The 21,434-nt window shown below is 46.9% G+C and overlaps 1 protein-coding gene across 1 annotated transcript in view; it reads right to left on the minus strand.

Moving 5' to 3' along the window:
- Positions 1-6,566: 6,566 nt before the first annotated feature.
- LOC129866003 (uncharacterized) overlaps positions 6,567-21,434 on the minus strand; it is a 26,817-nt gene continuing 11,949 nt past the window's right edge. Inside the window, exon 3 of the mRNA XM_055939137.1 lies at positions 6,567-9,095. Coding sequence (XP_055795112.1) covers positions 9,048-9,095 — 48 coding nt within the window. The 3' untranslated portion in view covers positions 6,567-9,047. The remainder of the gene's footprint in view (positions 9,096-21,434) is intronic.

Consider the following 21,434-nt stretch of genomic DNA (forward strand, 5'->3'; position numbering starts at 1 on the left):
TCCGTCACCCAACCTTATCTGGTTAGAACCCTCCGTTACCCAACCTTATCTGGTTAGAACCCTCCTTTACCCAACCTTATCTGGATAGAACCCTCCGTTACCCAACCTTATCTGGTTAGAACCCTCCGTTACCCAACCTTATCTGGATAGAACCCTCCGTTACCCAACCTTATCTGGATAGAACCCTCCGTTACCCAACCTTATCTGGATAGAACCCTCCGTTACCCAACCTTATCTGGATAGAACCCTCCGTTACCCAACCTTATCTGGATAGAACCCTCCGTTACCCAACCTTATCTGGATAGAACCCTCCGTTACCCAACCTTATCTGGATAGTACCCTCCGTTACCCAACCTTATCTGGATAGAACCCTCCGTTACCCAACCTTATCTGGATAGAACCCTCCGTTACCCAACCTTATCTGGATAGAACCCTCCGTTACCCAACCTTATCTGGATAGAACCCTCCGTCACCCAACCTTATCTGGATAGAACCCTCCGTTACCCAACCTTATCTGGATAGAACCCTCCGTTACCCAACCTTATCTGGATAGAACCCTCCTTCACCCAACCTTATCTGGATAGAACCCTCCGTCACCCAACCTTATCTGGATAGTACCCTCCGTTACCCAACCTTATCTGGATAGAACCCTCCGTTACCCAACCTTATCTGGATAGAACCCTCCGTTACCCAACCTTATCTGGATAGAACCCTCCGTTACCCAACCTTATCTGGATAGAACCCTCCGTTACCCAACCTTATCTGGATAGAACCCTCCGTTACCCAACCTTATCTGGATAGAACCCTCCTTCACCCAACCTTATCTGGATAGAACCCTCCGTTACCCAACCTTATCTGGATAGAACCCTCCGTTACCCAACCTTATCTGGATAGAACCCTCCGTTACCCAACCTTATCTGGATAGAACCCTCCGTTACCCAACCTTATCTGGATAGAACCCTCCGTTACCCAACCTTATCTGGATAGAACCCTCCGTTACCCAACCTTATCTGGATAGAACCCTCCGTTACCCAACCTTATCTGGATAGAACCCTCCGTTACCCAACCTTATCTGGATAGAACCCTCCGTTACCCAACCTTATCTGGATAGAACCCTCCGTTACCCAACCTTATCTGGATAGAACCCTCCGTTACCCAACCTTATCTGGATAGAACCCTCCGTTACCCAACCTTATCTGGATAGTACCCTCCGTTACCCAACCTTATCTGGATAGAACCCTCCGTTACCCAACCTTATCTGGATAGAACCCTCCGTCACCCAACCTTATCTGGTTAGAACCCTCCGTTACCCAACCTTATCTGGATAGAACCCTCCGTCACCCAACCTTATCTGGATAGAACCCTCCTTTACCCAACCTTATCTGGTTAGAACCCTCCTTTACCCAACCTTATCTGGATAGAACCCTCCGTTACCCAACCTTATCTGGATAGAACCCTCCGTTACCCAACCTTATCTGGATAGAACCCTCCGTTACCCAACCTTATCTGGATAGAACCCTCCGTTACCCAACCTTATCTGGATAGAACCCTCCGTTACCCAACCTTATCTGGATAGAACCCTCCTTTACCCAACGTTATCTGGATAGAACCCTCCTTTACCCAACCTTATCTGGTTAGAACCCTCCTTTACCCAACCTTATCTGGATAGAACCCTCCGTTACCCAACCTTATCTGGATAGAACCCTCCGTTACCCAACCTTATCTGGATAGAACCCTCCGTTACCCAACCTTATCTGGATAGAACCCTCCGTTACCCAACCTTATCTGGATAGAACCCTCCGTTACCCAACCTTATCTGGATAGAACCCTCCGTTACCCAACCTTATCTGGATAGAACCCTCCGTTACCCAACCTTATCTGGATAGAACCCTCCGTTACCCAACCTTATCTGGATAGAACCCTCCGTTACCCAACCTTATCTGGTTAGAACCCTCCGTTACCCAACCTTATCTGGTTAGAACCCTCCGTTACCCAACCTTATCTGGATAGAACCCTCCGTTACCCAACCTTATCTGGATAGAACCCTCCGTCACCCAACCTTATCTGGATAGAACCCTCCGTTACCCAACCTTATCTGGTTAGAACCCTCCTTCACCCAACCTTATCTGGATAGAACCCTCCGTTACCCAACCTTATCTGGTTAGAACCCTCCTTCACCCAACCTTATCTGGATAGAACCCTCCGTTACCCAACCTTATCTGGATAGAACCCTCCGTTACCCAACCTTATCTGGATAGAACCCTCCGTTACCCAACCTTATCTGGATAGAACCCTCCGTTACCCAACCTTATCTGGATAGAACCCTCCGTCACCCAACCTTATCTGGATAGAACCCTCCGTTACCCAACCTTATCTGGATAGAACCCTCCGTCACCCAACCTTATCTGGATAGAACCCTCCGTTACCCAACCTTATCTGGATAGTACCCTCCGTTACCCAACCTTATCTGGATAGAACCCTCCGTTACCCAACCTTATCTGGATAGAACCCTCCGTTACCCAACCTTATCTGGATAGAACCCTCCGTTACCCAACCTTATCTGGATAGAACCCTCCGTCACCCAACCTTATCTGGATAGAACCCTCCGTTACCCAACCTTATCTGGATAGAACCCTCCGTTACCCAACCTTATCTGGATAGAACCCTCCTTCACCCAACCTTATCTGGATAGAACCCTCCGTCACCCAACCTTATCTGGATAGTACCCTCCGTTACCCAACCTTATCTGGATAGAACCCTCCGTTACCCAACCTTATCTGGATAGAACCCTCCGTTACCCAACCTTATCTGGATAGAACCCTCCGTTACCCAACCTTATCTGGATAGAACCCTCCTTCACCCAACCTTATCTGGATAGAACCCTCCGTTACCCAACCTTATCTGGATAGAACCCTCCGTTACCCAACCTTATCTGGATAGAACCCTCCGTCACCCAACCTTATCTGGATAGTACCCTCCGTTACCCAACCTTATCTGGATAGAACCCTCCGTTACCCAACCTTATCTGGATAGAACCCTCCGTTACCCAACCTTATCTGGATAGAACCCTCCGTTACCCAACCTTATCTGGATAGAACCCTCCTTCACCCAACCTTATCTGGATAGAACCCTCCGTTACCCAACCTTATCTGGATAGAACCCTCCGTTACCCAACCTTATCTGGATAGAACCCTCCGTTACCCAACCTTATCTGGATAGAACCCTCCGTTACCCAACCTTATCTGGATAGAACCCTCCGTTACCCAACCTTATCTGGATAGAACCCTCCGTTACCCAACCTTATCTGGATAGAACCCTCCGTTACCCAACCTTATCTGGATAGAACCCTCCGTTACCCAACCTTATCTGGATAGAACCCTCCGTTACCCAACCTTATCTGGATAGAACCCTCCGTTACCCAACCTTATCTGGATAGAACCCTCCGTTACCCAACCTTATCTGGATAGAACCCTCCGTTACCCAACCTTACCTGGATAGAACCCTCCGTTACCCAACCTTATCTGGATAGAACCCTCCGTTACCCAACCTTATCTGGATAGAACCCTCCTTCACCCAACCTTATCTGGATAGAACCCTCCGTTACCCAACCTTATCTGGATAGAACCCTCCGTTACCCAACCTTATCTGGATAGAACCCTCCGTTACCCAACCTTATCTGGATAGAACCCTCCGTTACCCAACCTTACCTGGATAGAACCCTCCTTCACCCAACCTTATCTGGCTAGAACCCTCCGTTACCCAACCTTATCTGGATAGAACCCTCCGTTACCCAACCTTATCTGGATAGAACCCTCCTTTACCCAACCTTATCTGGTTAGAACCCTCCTTTACCCAACCTTATCTGGATAGAACCCTCCTTCACCCAACTGATCTGGATAGAACCCTCCTTCACCCAACCTTATCTGGATAGAACCCTCCGTTACCCAACCTTATCTGGATAGAACCCTCCGTTACCCAACCTTATCTGGTTAGAACCCTCCTTCACCCAACTGATCTGAATAGAACCCTCCGTCACCCAACCTTATCTGGTTAGAACCCTCCGTCACCCAACCTTATCTGGTTAGAACCCTCCTTCACCCAACCTTACCTGGATAGAACCCTCCTTCACCCAACCTTACCTGGATAGAACCCTCCTTCACCCAATCTTATCTGGTTAGAACCCTCCTTCACCCAACCTTACCTGGATAGAACCCTCCGTCACCCAACCTTACCTGGATAGAACCCTCCTTCACCCAACTGATCTGGATAGAACCCTCCTTCACCCAACCTTACCTGGATAGAACCCTCCTTCACCCAACTGATCTGGATAGAACCCTCCTTCACCCAACCTTATCTGGATAGAACCCTCCTTCACCCAACTGATCTCGTTAGAACCCTCCTTCACCTAACTGATCTGGTTAGAACCCTCCGTCACCCAACCTTATCTGGATAGAACCCTCCTTCACCCAACTGATCTGGATAGAACCCTCCGTTACCCAACCTTATCTGGATAGAACCCTCCGTTACCCAACCTTATCTGGATAGAACCCTCCTTTACCCAACCTTATCTGGATAGAACCCTCCGTTACCCAACCTTATCTGGATAGAACCCTCCTTTACCCAACCTTATCTGGATAGAACCCTCCGTCACCCAACCTTATCTGGATAGAACCCTCCGTTACCCAACCTTATCTGGATAGAACCCTCCGTTACCCAACCTTATCTGGATAGAACCCTCCTTTACCCAACCTTATCTGGTTAGAACCCTCCGTTACCCAACCTTATCTGGATAGAACCCTCCTTCACCCAACCTTATCTGGATAGAACCCTCCTTCACCCAACTGATCTGGATAGAACCCTCCTTCAACCTTACTGATCTGGATAGAACCGGAGTACTAGTACCGAGTCAATGGGTAACGTTAACGTGGCTAAATACACGGGGTACCAGTACTGAGCTAATGAGCAGGGGTACCAGGTATTGAGATAGATTTGTACATACAGTGCATTCGGAAAGTATTCAGACCCCTTCCCCTTTTCCACATTTTGTTACTTTACAGCCGTATTCTAAAATTGATTTGAAAAAATCCTCATCAAACTACACACAATGCCCCATAATGACATCACAATGCCCCATAATGACATCACAATGCCCCATAATGACATCACAATGCCCCATAATGACATCACAATGCCCCATAGCGACATCACAATGCCCCATAATGACAAAGAGAAAATACATTTGCAAAAACGTCTGTTACAATAAAAGAAGAGAAATACCTTATTTACATAAGTATTCAGACCCTTTGCTATGAGACACGAAATTGAGCTCAGGTGCATCCTGTTTCCATTGATCATCTTGGAGATGTTTCTACAACTTGATTGGAGTCCACCTGTGGTAAATTCAGTTGATTGGACATGATTTGGAAAGGCACACCTGTCTATATAAGGTCCCACAGTTGACAGTGCACGTCAGAGCAAAAACCAAGCCATGAGGTCGAAGGAATTGTCCGTAGAGCTCAGAGACAGGATTGTGTTGAGGCACAGATCTGGGGAAGGGTACCACAAAATGTACGCAACATTGAAGGTTCCCGAGAACACAGTGGCCTCCATCATTCTTAAATGGAAGAAGTTTGGAACCACCAAGACTCTTCCTAGAGCTGGCCGCCCGGCCAAACTGAGCAATCAGGGGAGAGGGGCCTTGGTCAGGCAGGTGACCAAGAACCTGATGGTCACTCTGACAGAGTTCCAGAGTTCCTCTGTGGAGGTGGGAGAACCTTCCAGAAGGACAACCATTCTCTGCAGCACTCCACCAATCTGGCCTTAATGGTAGAGTGGCCAACGGAAGCCTCTCCTCTGTAAAAAGGCACATGACAGCCTGCTTGGAGTTTGCCAGTAGGCACCTAAAGGACTCTCAGACCATGAGAGTGAAACTAAGATTGAACTTTTTGGCCTCAATGCCAAGCGTCACGTCTGGAGGAAACCTGGCACCACCCCTACGGTGAAACATGGTGGTGGCAGCATCATGCTGTGGGGATGTTTTTCAGCAGCAGGGACTGGGAGACAAGTCAGGATCGAGGGAAAGATGAACCGAGCAAAGTACTGAGAGATCCTTGATGAAAACCTGCTCCAGAGCGCTTAGGACCTCAGACTGGGGGCGAAGGTTCACCTTCCAACAGGACAACGAGCCTAAGCACACAGCCAAGACAACGCAGGAGTGGCTTTGGGGACAAGTCTCTGAATGTCCTTGAGTGGCCCAGCCAGAACCCGGACTTGAACCCGATGGAACATCTCTGAAGGGAGAGTAAACAGGATGGTGATGAAGTCCAGGTGTGCTTAATGATGGTTGCCAGGACCGGTGGTTAGTAGACCGGCGACGTCGAGCGCCGGAGGGAAGAAGCAGGAGTAGACGTGCCACGTCACCGACTGACAGTTTGCTACAACATATGATGTGGTGAACTGATATGTAAAATACCTATCCAGGCCCATTTTGTGATTTAATAGTACTTCTCTACATATTCCCAAACACATGTGTACACACACACACCACCCACACACACACACATAGATTATTTCAAACTTTTTTATTACTCGACACATGGAGGAATCACAACGTTAATATACAAACGTTTTGGAACCTTTCAAAAACCAAAACACGTTATTATCCATGCGACAGACAATAGAGAGGAGGAGCTTATTCAACGAAAAGGGTCCCAGACAGTTTAGTGAGGAGGAGCTTATTCAACGAAAAGGGTCCCAGACAGTTTAGTGAGGAGGAGCTTATTCAATGAAAAGGGTCCCAGACAGTTTAGAGAGGAGGGGCTTATTCAACGAAAAGGGTCCCAGACAGTTTAGTGAGGAGGAGCTTATTCAATGAAAAGGGTCCCAGACAGTTTAGAGAGGAGGGGCTTATTCAATGAAAAGGGTACCAGACAGTTTAGAGAGGAGGGGCTTATTCAATGAAAAGGGTCCCAGACAGTTTAGTGAGGAGGGGCTTATTCAATGAAAAGGGTCACAGACAGTTTAGAGAGGAGGGGCTTATTCAACGAAAAGGGTCCCAGACAGTTTAGAGAGGAGGAGCTTATTTAACGAAAATGGTCCCAGACAGTTTAGAGAGGAGGGGCTTATTCAACGAAAAGGGTCCCAGACAGTTTAGTGAGGAGGGGCTTATTCAATGAAAAGGGTCCCAGACAGTTTAGAGAGGAGGGGCTTATTCAATGAAAAGGGTACCAGACAGTTTAGAGAGGAGGGGCTTATTCAATGAAAAGGGTCCCAGACAGTTTAGTGAGGAGGGGCTTATTCAATGAAAAGGGTCACAGACAGTTTAGAGAGGAGGGGCTTATTCAACGAAAAGGGTCCCAGACAGTTTAGAGAGGAGGAGCTTATTTAACGAAAATGGTCCCAGACAGTTTAGAGAGGAGGAGCTTATTCAATGAAAAGGGTCCCAGACAGTTTGGAGAGGAGGGGCTTATTCAATGAAAAAGGTCCCAGACAGTTTAGAGAGGAGGGGCTTATTCAATGAAAAGGGTACCAGACAGTTTAGAGAGGAGGGGCTTATTCAATGAAAAGGGTCCCAGACAGTTTAGAGAGGAGGGGCTTATTCAATGAAAAGGGTCCCAGACAGTTTAGAGAGGAGGGGCTTATTCAATGAAAAGGGTACCAGACAGTTTAGAGAGGAGGGGCTTATTCAATGAAAAGGGTCCCAGACAGTTTAGTGAGGAGGAGCTTATTCAATGAAAAGGGTCCCAGACAGTTTAGAGAGGAGGAGCTTATTCAATGAAAAGGGTCCCAGACAGTTTAGAGAGAAGGGGCTTATTCAATGAAAAAGGTCCCAGACAGTTTAGAGAGGAGGGGCTTATTCAATGAAAAGGGTACCAGACAGTTTAGAGAGGAGGGGCTTATTCAATGAAAAGGGTCCCAGACAGTTTAGTGAGGAGGGGCTTATTCAATGAAAAGGGTCCCAGACAGTTTAGAGAGGAGGGGCTTATTCAATGAAAAGGGTCCCAGACAGTTTAGAGAGAAGGAGCTTATTCAACGAAAAGGGTCCCAGACAGTTTAGTGAGGAGGGGCTTATTCAATGAAAAGGGTCCCAGACAGTTTAGAGAGGAGGGGCTTATTCAATGAAAAGGGTCCCAGACAGTTTAGTGAGGAGGGGCTTATTCAATGAAAAGGGTCCCAGACAGTTTAGAGAGGAGGGGCTTATTCAATGAAAAGGGTCCCAAATGGCACGCTATTATTCCCTATATAGTGTACTACTTTTAAAGTAATACACTATATAATGCACTATATGCAAAATTCAAAAGTAGTGCACGATATAGGGAATAGGGTGCTGTTTGGGATGGAAACAAAACGTTTCTGGAATATTATGTGATGATTCCTGACAGCTCTGTAGTTGTACTGCTCTTGGAACATGAGGAAATGAGCGGAACCTTCTAGAGTTCTTAAAGTTCTGTTCCTTTGCCAGTCAGTTAGTTTTGGTCCAACAATACTTGTATTCAGAGTTCCAAAAAAGAACCCTTGTTATAATCCATGATAACATCATCCATGGTTAAGTTAAATGATGGTCCAACGGTTCGCCCTGGTTTTATACCTGGTATTGTCCTGGTTTTGTATTGTCCTGGTAGTGTAGTCCACTGTAGTATAGTAGTAGTGTAGTATAGTAGTAGTGTAGTCCACTGTAGTATAGTAGTAGTGTAGTCCACTGTAGTATAGTAGTAGTGTAGTCCACTGTGGTATAGTAGTAGTGTAGTCCACTGTAGTATAGTAGTAGTGTAGTCCACTGTAGTATAGTAGTAGTGTAGTCCACTGTAGTGGTTAGACTACACTATTCAGGTTAAGTTGTGGTCACGTTGGAGGGAGGTTGTGGTCACGTTGGAGGGAGGTTGTGGTCACGTTGGAGGGAGGTTGTGGTCACGTTGGAGGGAGGTTGTGGTCACGTTGGAGGGAGGTTGTGGTCACGTTGGAGGGAGGTTGTGGTCACGTTGGAGGGAGGTTGTGGTCACGTTGGAGGGAGGTTGTGGTCACGTTGGAGGGAGGTTGTGGTCCGACATCTAGAAGAACCATCTGAAAGCTTCTCCACTTTGCACCGAGGGAGAACTCTGAGAAGAGAAGGAAACACACTGTTAAATACTGACCAGTGGGAATAGAGACTAGACTGTTAGAGACTGACTAGTGGGAATAGAGACTGGACTGTTAGAATACTGACCAGTGGGAATAGAGACTGGACTGTTAGAATACTGACTAGTGGGAATAGAAACTGGACTGTTAGAATACTGACCATTGGGAATAGAGACTGGACTGTTAGAATACTGACCAGTGGGAATAGAGACTGGACTGTTAGAATACTGACCAGTGGGAATAGAGACTGGAATGTTAGAATACTGACCAGTGGGAATAGAGACTGGACTGTTAGAATACTGACCAGTGGGAATAGAGACTGGACTGTTAGAATACTGACCAGTGGGAATAGAGACTGGACTGTTAGAATACTGACCAGTGGGAATAGAGACTGGACTGTTAGAATACTGACCAGTGGGAATAGAGACTGGACTGTTAGAATACTGACTAGTGGGAATAGAGACTGGACTGTTAGAGACTGACCAGTGGGAATAGAGACTGGACTGTTCGAATACTGACTAGTGGGAATAGAGACTGGGCTGTTAGAATACTGACTAGTGGGAATAGAGACTGGACTGTTAGAATACTGACCAGTGGGAATAGAGACTGGACTGTTAGAATACTGACTAGTGGGAATAGAGACTGGACTGTTAGAGACTGACCAGTGGGAATAGAGACTGGACTGTTAGAATACTGACTAGTGGGAATAGAGACTGGACTGTTAGAATACTGACTAGTGGGAATAGAGACTGGACTGTTAGAGACTGACCAGTGGGAATAGAGACTGGACTGTTAGAGACTGACCAGTGGGAATAGAGACTGGACTGTTAGAATACTGACCAGTGGGAATAGAGACTGAACTGTTAGAATACTGACCAGTGGGAATAGAGACTGGACTGTTAGGATACTGACCAGTGGGAATAGAGACTGGACTGTTAGAGACTGACCAGTGGGAATAGAGACTGGACTGTTAGAATACTGACCAGTGGGAATAGAGACTGGACTGTTAGAGACTGACCAGTGGGAATAGAGACTGGACTGTTAGAGACTGACCAGTGGCAATAGAGACTGGACTGTTAGAGACTGACCAGTGGGAATAGAGACTGGACTGTTAGAGACTGACCAGTGGGAATAGAGACTGGACTGTTAGAGACTGACCAGTGGGAATAGAGACTGGACTGTTAGAATACTGACTAGTGGGAATAGAGACTGGACTGTTAGAGACTGACCAGTGGGAATAGAGACTGGACTGTTAGAATACTGACTAGTGGGAATAGAGACTGGACTGTTAGAGACTGACCAGTGGGAATAGAGACTGGACTGTTAGAGACTGACCAGTGGGAATAGAGACTGGACTGTTAGAGACTGACCAGTGGGAATAGAGACTGGACTGTTAGAATACTGACTAGTGGGAATAGAGACTGGACTGTTAGAGACTGACCAGTGGGAATAGAGACTGGACTGTTAGAATACTGACTAGTGGGAATAGAGACTGGACTGTTAGAGACTGACCAGTGGGAATAGAGACTGGAAAGAGACATGAGGGTTGCCATAACGAAGCTTGGGAGGGGCTGAGTGCAGTGAACACGATCGCATGTGACAGTACTGATAAGGGGAGGAACCGTTGAAGGCTCATATCACTTAGCTCCCTGCTTAGCAAGAATGATGCAATGTTTAGCGATAAGGAGGAGACGAAAGTGGGGTATGAAACCGCCCCGGGGGAAGCCATGTCTGTGTCTGAATACAGCTGTGTCGACCCTTTGGGAGGAATTAAACTAGGTCAATCTTCTCTAGTGTCCGTGAGTTATTTACTCTGAAAATTAGAACCTAACAGTCGTAACGTGTACAGAAGAGACAGAAATGCCAAAAGGTTGGAGGTGTTGCTGTTTATATTCAGAACCACCTTCCTGTAAAGATTAGAGAGGATCTCATGACAAATACTGTTGAAGTAATATGGCTACAGGTTCATCTGCCTCACCTAAGGTGTGTGTGTGTGTGTGTGTGTGTGTGTGTGTGTGTGTGTGTGTGTGTGTGTGTGTGTGTGTGTGTGTGTGTGTGTGTGTGTGTGTGTGTGTTTTATTATGGTTATAACATCTACAGAAGAGACAGAAATGCCAACAGGTTGGAGGTGTTGCTGTTTATATTCAGAACCACATTCCTGTAAAGATTAGAGAGGATCTCATGACAAATCAAATTGTATTTGTCACATTCACCACATACAACAAGTGAAATGCTTACTTACAAGCCCTTAACCAACAATGTAGTTTTCAGAAAAAATACCTAAAAAATGTAACTTTTTGTTTGTTTGTTGTAACATATAATTAAAGAGCAGCAGTAAAATAACAATAGCGAGACTTTATACAGGGGGTTACCGGTATAGAGTCAATGTGCGGGGGCACCCGTTAGTTGAGGTAATATGTACATGTAGGTAGAGTTATTAAAGTGACTATGCACAGATGACAACAGAGAGTAGCAGTGGTGTAAAAGAGGGGGGGGGGGCAATGCAAAGAGTCTGGGTAGCCATTTGATTAGATGTTCAGGAGTCTTATGGCTTGGAGGTAGAAGCTGTTTAGAATCCTCTTGGACCTAGACTTGTTGCTCCTGTACCGCTTGCCGTGTGGTAGCAGAGAGAACAGTCTATGACTATGAATAGGGTGGCTGGAGTCTTTGACAATTTTTAGGGCCTTCCTCTGACACCGCCTGGTATAGAGGTCCTGGATGGCAGGAAGCTTAGCCACAGTGATGTACTGGGCCGTACCCACTACCCTCTGTAGCGCCTTACGGTCGGAGGCTGAGCAGTTGCCATACCAGACAGTGATGCAACCAGTCAGGATGCTCTCGATGGTGCAGCTGTAAAACCTTTTGAGGATCTGAGGACCATGTTAAATACTGTTGAAGTAATATGGCTACAGGTTCATCTGCCTCACCTAAAGCCCATTCTGGTGGGAAGCTGCTATAGACCACCAAGTGCTAACAGTCAGTATCTGGACAACATGTGTAAAATGCTTGATAATGTGTGTGATATCAACAGAGAGGTATATTTTCTGTGTGACTTAAATATTGTATGGCTAAATTAAGCTTTCCGCTCAGAAAAAGCTTAAACTTGTAACCAGGGCCTGCAACCTGGTTCAGGTTATCAGTCAACCTACCAGGGTAGTTACAAACAACACAGGAACTAAATCATCCACATGTATTGATCACATCTTTACTAAAGCTGCAGAAATTAGCTCTAAAGCAGTACCCAGATCCATCAGATGCAGTGATCACAATATAGTAGCCATATCTAGGAAAACCACAGTTCCAAAGGCTGGGCCTAATATAGTGTATAAGAGGACAGGCTGGGTCTAATATAGTGTATAAGAGGTCAGGCTGGGCCTAATATAGTGTATAAGAGGTCAGGCTGGGCCTAATATAGTGTATAAGAGGTCAGGCTGGGCCTAATATAGTGTATAAGAGGTCAGGCTGGGCCTAATATAGTGTATAAGAGGTCAGGCTGGGCCTAATATAGTGTATAAGAGGTCAGGCTGGGCCTAATATAGTGTATAAGAGGTCAGGCTGGGCCTAATATAGTATATAAGAAGTCAGGCTGGGCCTAATATAGTGTATAAGAGGTCAGGCTGGGCCTAATATAGTGTATAAGAGGTCAGGCTGGGCCTAATATAGTGTATAAGAGGTCAGGCTGGGCCTAATATAGTGTATGAGAGGTCAGGCTGGGCCTAATATAGTGTATAAGAGGTCAGGCTGGGCCTAATATAGTGTATAAGAGGTCAGGCTGGGCCTAATATAGTGTATAAGAGGTCAGGCTGGGCCTAATATAGCGTATAAGAGATCAGGCTGGGCCTAATATAGTGTATAAGAGGTCAGGCTGGGCCTAATATAGTGTATAAGAGGTCAGGCTGGGCCTAATATAGTGTATAAGAGGTCAGGCTGGGCCTAATATAGTATATAAGAGGTCAGGCTGGGCCTAATATAGTGTATAAGAGGACAGGCTGGGCCTAATATAGTGTATAAGAGGTCAGGCTGGGCCTAATATAGTGTATAAGAGGTCAGGCTGGGCCTAATATAGTATATAAGAGGTCAGGCTGGGCCTAATATAGTGTATAAGAGGACAGGCTGGGCCTAATATAGTGTATAAGAGGTCAGGCTGGGCCTAATATAGTGTATAAGAGGTCAGGCTGGGCCTAATATAGTGTATAAGAGGTCAGGCTGGGCCTAATATAGTGTATAAGAGGTCAGGCTGGGCCTAATATAGTGTATAAGAGGTCAGGCTGGGCCTAATATAGTGTATAAGAGGTCAGGCTGGGCCTAATATAGTATATAAGAGGTCAGGCTGGGCCTAATATAGTGTATAAGAGGACAGGCTGGGCCTAATATAGTGTATAAGAGGTCAGGCTGGGCCTAATATAGTGTATAAGAGGTCAGGCTGGGCCTAATATAGTGTATAAGAGGTCAGGCTGGGCCTAATATAGTGTATAAGAGGTCAGGCTGGGCCTAATATAGTGTATAAGAGGTCAGGCTGGGCCTAATATAGTGTATAAGAGGTCAGGCTGGGCATAATATAGTGTATAAGAGGTCAGGCTCGGTCTAATATAGTGTATAAGAGGTCAGGCTGGGCCTAATATAGTGTATAAGAGGTCAGGCTGGGCCTAATATAGTGTATCAGAGGTCAGGCTGGGCCTAATATAGTGTATAAGAGGTCAGGCTGGGCCTAATATAGTATATAAGAGGTCAGGCTGGGCCTAATATAGTGTATAAGAGGACAGGCTGGGCCTAATATAGTGTATAAGAGGTCAGGCTGGGCCTAATATAGTGTATAAGAGGTCAGGCTGGGCCTAATATAGTGTATAAGAGGTCAGGCTGGGCCTAATATAGTGTATAAGAGGTCAGGCTGGGCCTAATATAGTGTATAAGAGGTCAGGCTGGGCCTAATATAGTGTATAAGAGGTCAGGCTGGGCCTAATATAGTGTATAAGAGGTCAGGCTGGGCCTAATATAGTGTATAAGAGGTCAGGCTGGGCCTAATATAGCGTATAAGAGATCAGGCTGGGCCTAATATAGTGTATAAGAGGTCAGGCTGGGCCTAATATAGTGTATAAGAGGTCAGGCTGGGCCTAATATAGTGTATAAGAGGTCAGGCTGGGCCTAATATAGTATATAAGAGGTCAGGCTGGGCCTAATATAGTGTATAAGAGGACAGGCTGGGCCTAATATAGTGTATAAGAGGTCAGGCTGGGCCTAATATAGTGTATAAGAGGTCAGGCTGGGCCTAATATAGTATATAAGAGGTCAGGCTGGGCCTAATATAGTGTATAAGAGGACAGGCTGGGCCTAATATAGTGTATAAGAGGTCAGGCTGGGCCTAATATAGTGTATAAGAGGTCAGGCTGGGCCTAATATAGTATATAAGAGGTCAGGCTGCGCCTAATATAGTGTATAAGAGGACAGGCTGGGCCTAATATAGTGTATAAGAGGTCAGGCTGGGCCTAATATAGTGTATAAGAGGTCAGGCTGGGCCTAATATAGTGTATAAGAGGTCAGGCTGGGCCTAATATAGTGTATAAGAGGTCAGGCTGGGCCTAATATAGAGTATAAGAGGTCAGGCTGGGCCTAATATAGTGTATAAGAGGTCAGGCTGGGCATAATATAGTGTATAAGAGGTCAGGCTCGGTCTAATATAGTGTATAAGAGGTCAGGCTGGGCCTAATATAGTGTATAAGAGGTCAGGCTGGGCCTAATATAGTGTATCAGAGGTCAGGCTGGGCCTAATATAGTGTATAAGAGGTCAGGCTGGGCCTAATATAGTGTATAAGAGGACAGGCTGGGCCTAATATAGTATATAAGAGGTCAGGCTGGGCCTAATATAGTGTATAAGAGGTCAGGCTGGGTCTAATATAGTGTATAAGAGGTCAGGCTGGGCCTAATATAGTGTATAAGAGGTCAGGCTGGGCCTAATATAGCGTATAAGAGATCAGGCTGGGCCTAATATAGTGTATAATAGGTCCGGCTGGGCCTAATATAGTGTATAATAGGTCAGGCTGGGCCTAATATAGTATATAAGAGGTCAGGTTGGGCCTAATATAGTATATAAGAGGTCAGGCTGGGCCTAATATAGTGTATAAGAGGTCAGGCTGGGCCTAATATAGTGTATAAGAGGTCAGGCTGGGCCTAATATAGTGTATAAGAGGTTAAGCTGGGCCTAATATAGTGTATACGAGGTCAGGCTGGGTCTAATATAGTGTATAAGAGGTCAGGCTGGGCCTAATATAGTGTATTAGAGGTCAGGCTGGGCCTAATATAGTGTATAAGAGGTCAGGCTGGGCCTAATATAGTGTATACGAGGTCAGGCTGGGTCTAATATAGTGTATAAGAGGTCAGGCTGGGCCTAATATAGTATATAAGAGGTCAGGCTGGGCCTAATATAGTGTATACGAGGTCAGGCTGGGCCTAATATAGTGTATAAGAGGTCAGGCTGGGCCTAATATAGAGTATAAGAGGTCAGGCTGGGCCTAATATAGTGTATAAGAGGTCAGGCTGGGCCTAATATGGTGTATAAGAGGTCAGGCTGGGCCTAATATAGTGTATACGAGGTCAGGCTGGGTCTAATATAGTGTATAAGAGGTCAGGCTGGGCCTAATATAGTGTATTAGAGGTCAGGCTGGGCCTAATATAGTGTATAAGAGGTCAGGCTGGGCCTAATATAGTGTATACGAGGTCAGGCTGGGCCTAATATAGTGTATAAGAGGTCAGGCCGGGCCTAATATAGAGTATAAGAGGTCAGGCTGGGCCTAATATAGTGTATAAGAGGTCAGGCTGGGCCTAATATAGTGTATAAGAGGTCAGGCTGGGCCTAATATAGTGTATAAGAGGTCAGGCTGGGCCTAATATAGTATATAAGAGGTCAGGCTGGGCCTAATATAGAGTATAAGAGGTCAGGCTGGGCCTAATATAGAGTATAAGAGGTCAGGCTGGGCCTAATATAGAGTATAAGAGGTCAGGCTGGGCCTAATATAGTGTATAAGAGGTCAGGCTGGGCCTAATATAGTGTATAAGAGGTCAGGCTGGGCCTAATATAGTATATAAGAGGTCAGGCTGGGCCTAATATAGTGTATAAGAGGTCAGGCTGGGCCTAATATAGTGTATAAGAGGTCAGGCTGGGCCTAATATAGTGTATAAGAGGTCAGGCGGGGCCTAATATAGTGTATAAGAGGTCAGGCGGGGCCTAATATAGTGTATAAGAGGTCAGGCTGGGCCTAATATAGTGTATAAGAGGTCAGGCTGGGCCTAATATAGTGTATAAGAGGTAATACAATAAGTTTTGTAGTGATTCCTATGTTGTTGATGTAAATAATATTTGTTGATCTGTGGAGTGTAATGAGGAGCTGTAACGGCGGTCCTCCTTCTCTTCATAAGATGAGGTGGAGTAGTGATCGAGCCAAGGCGCAGCGGGTTGTGAATACATGATGATTTATTAAATAAACAAAACAGACAAAGACGAAAACGAACTATACTTGATATAACTAACAAAATAACAAAACGATGTAGACAGACCTGAACAAACGAACTTACAAATACACGAAGCACGCTGACACAGGAACAGACTACATAAACGCACGAACAAACCGAAACATTCCCGTATGGTGTAACATCGACACAGACACAGGAGACAATCACCCACAAACAAACAGTGAGAACACCCTACCTAAATATGACTCTTAATTAGAGGAGAATGCAAAACACCTGCCTCTAATTAAGAGCCATACCAGGCAACCAAAACCAACATAGAAACAGATAACATAGACTGCCCACCCAAAACACATGCCCTGACCTAAACACATACAAAAAACAACATAAAACAGGTCAGGACCGTTACAGAACCCCCCCCTCAAGGTGCGAACGCCGGGCGCACCAGCACAAAGTCCAGGGGAGGGTCTGGGTGGGCAGTTGACCACGGTGGTGGCTCCGGCTCTGGACGCTGTCCCCACACCACCATAGTCACCCCCCGCTTCTGTCTACCCCTCCCAATGACCACCCTAAAACTCACATCCCCTAAATAAACGGCCAGCACCAGGAGAAGGGGCAGCACCGGGACAAGGGGCAGCACTGGGACAAGGGGCAGCACCGGGATAAAGACCAGCACCGGGATAAGGGGCAGCACCGGGACAAGGGGCAGCACCGGGATAAGGGGCAGCACCGGGAAAAGGGGCAGCACCGGGACAAGGGGCAACACCGGGACAAGGGGCAACACCGGGACAAGGGGCAGGTCCCGGCTGATATACTCTGGCAGATCCTGGCTGAGGGACTCTGGCAGGTCTATGCAGGCTGACGGCTCTCGACGCTCATGGCAGGCTGACGGCTCTCGACGCTCATGGCAGGCTGACGGCTCTCGACGCTCATGGCAGGCTGACGGCTCTCGACGCTCATGGCAGGCTGACGGCTCTCGACGCTCATGGCGGGCTGACGGCTCTCGACGCTCATGGCGGGCTGACGGCTCTCGACGCTCATGGCTCTCTGACGGCTCTGGCTGCTCATGGCTGGTTGACGGCTCTGGCAGATCCTGTCTGGTTGGCGGCTCTGGCAGATCCTGTCTGGTTGGCGGCTCTGGCAGATCCTGTTTGGTTGGCGGCTCTGGCAGATCCTGTTTGGTTGGCGGCTCTGGCAGATCCTGTCTGGCGGGCGGCTCTAGCGGCTCCTGTCTGGCGGGCGGCTCTAGCGGCTCCTGTCTGGCGGACGGCTCTGTAGGCTCATGGCAGACGGGCGGCTTTGCAGGCTCATGGCAGACGGGCGGCTTTGCAGGCTCATGGCAGACGGATGGCTCAGACGGCGCTGGGGAGACGGATGGCTCAGATGGCGCTGGGGAGACGGATGGCTCTGGCCGGATACGGCGCACTGTAGACCTGGTGCGTGGTGCCGGAACTGGAGGCACCGGGCTAAGGATAAGCACCTTCCTACTAGTGCGGGGAGCAGGGACAGGGCACACTGTATTCTCAAAGCCCACTCTATACCTGATGCGAGGTACCGGCACTGGTGACACCGGGCTGAGGACAAGCACATCAGGATTAGTAGGGGGAGAAGATACAGTGTGTTCAGGGCTCTGGAGACGCACAGGAGGCTTTGTGCGTGGTGCCGGAACTGGGCTCAGGAGACGCACTGGTAGCCTAGTGCGTAGTGTAGGCACTGTAGGTACTAGGCTGGGGCGGGGAGGTGGCGCCGGAAATACCGGACCGTGGAGGCGTACTGGCACTCTTGAGCATTGAGCCTGCCCAACCTTACCTGGTTGAATGCTCCCGGTCGCCCGACCAGTGCGGGGAGGTGGAATAAACCGCACCGGCCTATGTAGGCGAACCGGGGAAACCATGCGTAAGGCCGGTGCCATGTATGCCGGCCCGAGGAGAGCACTGGAGACCAGATGCGTTGAGCCGGCATCATGACACCTGGCTCAATACCCAATCTAGCCCTACCAGTGCGGGGAGGTGGAATAACCCGCACTGGGCTATGCACTCGTACAGGAGACACCGTGCGCTCTACTGCGTAACACGGCGCCTGCCCGTACTCCCGCTCTCCACGGTAAGCCTGGGAAGTGGGCGCAGGTCTCCTACCTGCCCTTGGCCCACTACCTCTTAGCCCCCCCCCAAGAAATTTTTGGGAATTACTTACAGGCTTTTTGGGCTTCCGTGCCAGACGCGTTCCCTCATAGCTCCGGTTCCTCTCTCCGGTAGCCTCTGCTCTCCTCAGTGCCTCCAGCTGTTCCCATGGGAGGCGATCCCTACCAGCCAGGATCTCCTCCCATGTGTAGCAACCCTTTCCGTCCAATATATCGTCCCATGTCCATTGCTCCTTCTTTTCCTGTCCCTTACTCCAATTACTCCGCTGCTTGGCTCTGGAATGGTGGGTGATTCTGTAACGGTGGTCCTCCTTCTCTTCATAAGATGAGGTGGAGTAGTGATCGAGCCAAGGCGCAGCGGGTTGTGAATACATGATGATTTATTAAATAAACAAAACAGACAAAGACGAAAACGAACTATACTTGATATAACTAACAAAATAACAAAACGATGTAGACAGACCTGAACAAACGAACTTACAAATACACGAAGCACGCTGACACAGGAACAGACTACATAAACGCACGAACAAACCGAAACATTCCCGTATGGTGTAACATCGACACAGACACAGGAGACAATCACCCACAAACAAACAGTGAGAACACCCTACCTAAATATGACTCTTAATTAGAGGAGAATGCAAAACACCTGCCTCTAATTAAGAGCCATACCAGGCAACCAAAACCAACATAGAAACAGATAACATAGACTGCCCACCCAAAACACATGCCCTGACCTAAACACATACAAAAAACAACATAAAACAGGTCAGGACCGTTACAGGAGCAACCAGACGCTGCTTTATGAAATGACTTATCCCAGTTACTGATAAAAATGTACCCATTAAGAAAATGACTGTAAAAACTGTTAAATCCCTGTGGATTGATGAGGAATTGAAAAATGGGTTGGTTGAGAGGGATGAGGCAAAAGGAATGGCAAATAAGTCTGGCTGCACAACCGATTAGCAAAACGTACCGCAAGTTGAGAAATCGTGTGACTAAACTGAATATAAAGAATAAACTACACTATGAAACAAAGATAAATGTCATAAAGAACGACAGTAAACATCTTTGGAGCACCTTAAATGACATTTTGGGGGAAAAAAGGCTAAATTCATTGAATCAGATGGTTCATTCATTACAAAACCTTAACCGACCTTAATGATTTTTTTCATTGTCAATATATAAGAAATATTATTTATATATATATTATATATATTAAAGATAAGCAATCGTAGAGATGACATGCCAGCAACAAACGCTGACACCACACATCCAAGTATATCGGACCAAATTATGAAACACGAGAATTGTAATTTTTAGTTCCGTAAAGTGAATTCGGTGTGGAAGAGGTGAAAAAAGTATTGTTGTCTGTCAACAATGACAAGCCACTGAGGTCTGAAAACCTGGATGGACAATTACTGAGGAGAATAGCAGACGATATTGCCACTCCTATTTGCCACATCTTCTATTTAAGCCGACTAGAAAGTGTGTGCCCTCAGGCCTGGAGGGAAACTGAAGTCATTCTGCAAGAATAGTAAAGCCCCCTTTACTGGCTCAAATAGCCGACCAATCAGCCTGTTACCAACCCTTAGTAAACTTCTGGAAAACATTGTGTTTAACCAGATACAATGCTATTTCACAGTAAACAGATTGACAACAGAATTTCAGCACGCTTATAGGGAAGGACACTAAACAAGCACAGCACTTACACAAATGATTGATGATTGGCTGAGAGAAATTGGTGATAAAATGATTGCGGGGCCTGTTTTGTTAGACTTCAGGGCAGCTTTTGGTATTGAAACTAGTGCTCAGACACCCATACATACCCCACAAGACATGCCACCAGAGGTCTGTTTAAACTACTAGCACACAGCTCAGACACCCATACATACCCCACAAGACATGCCACCAGAGGTCTCTTCACAGTCCACCCATACATACCCCACAAGACATGCCACCAGAGGTCTGTTTAAACTACTAGCACACAGCTCAGACACCCATACATACCCCACAAGACATGCCACCAGAGGTCTGTTTAAACTACTAGCACACAGCTCAGACACCCATACATACCCCACAAGACATGCCACCAGAGGTCTGTTTAAACTACTAACACACAGCTCAGACACCCATACATACCCCACAAGACATGCCACCAGAGGTCTGTTTAAACTACTAGCACACAGCTCAGACACCCACGCATACCCCACAAGACATGCCACCAGAGGTCTGTTTAAACTACTAGCACACAGCTCAGACACCCATCCATACCCTACAAGACATGCCACCAGAGGTCTGTTTAAACTACTAGCACACAGCTCAGACACCCATACATACCCCACAAGACATGCCACCAGAGGTCTCTTCACAGTCCCCAAGTCCATAACAGACTATGGGAAGCACACAGTACTACATAGAGCCATGACTACATGGAACTCTATTCCACAGTACTACATAGAGCCATGACTACATGGAACTCTATTCCACAGTACTACATAGAGCCATGACTACATGGAACTCTATTCCACAGTACTACATAGAGCCATGACTACATGGAACTCTATTCCACAGTACTACATAGAGCCATGACTACATGGAACTCTATTCCACAGTACTACATAGAGCCATGACTACATGGAACTCTATTCCACAGTACTACATAGAGCCACGACTACATGGAACTCTATTCCACAGTACTACATAGAGCCACGAC

The sequence above is a fragment of the Salvelinus fontinalis genome, chromosome 11 (genome assembly GCF_029448725.1).
Source record: "Salvelinus fontinalis isolate EN_2023a chromosome 11, ASM2944872v1, whole genome shotgun sequence".
In the NCBI taxonomy this organism is placed as follows: domain Eukaryota; kingdom Metazoa; phylum Chordata; class Actinopteri; order Salmoniformes; family Salmonidae; genus Salvelinus; species Salvelinus fontinalis.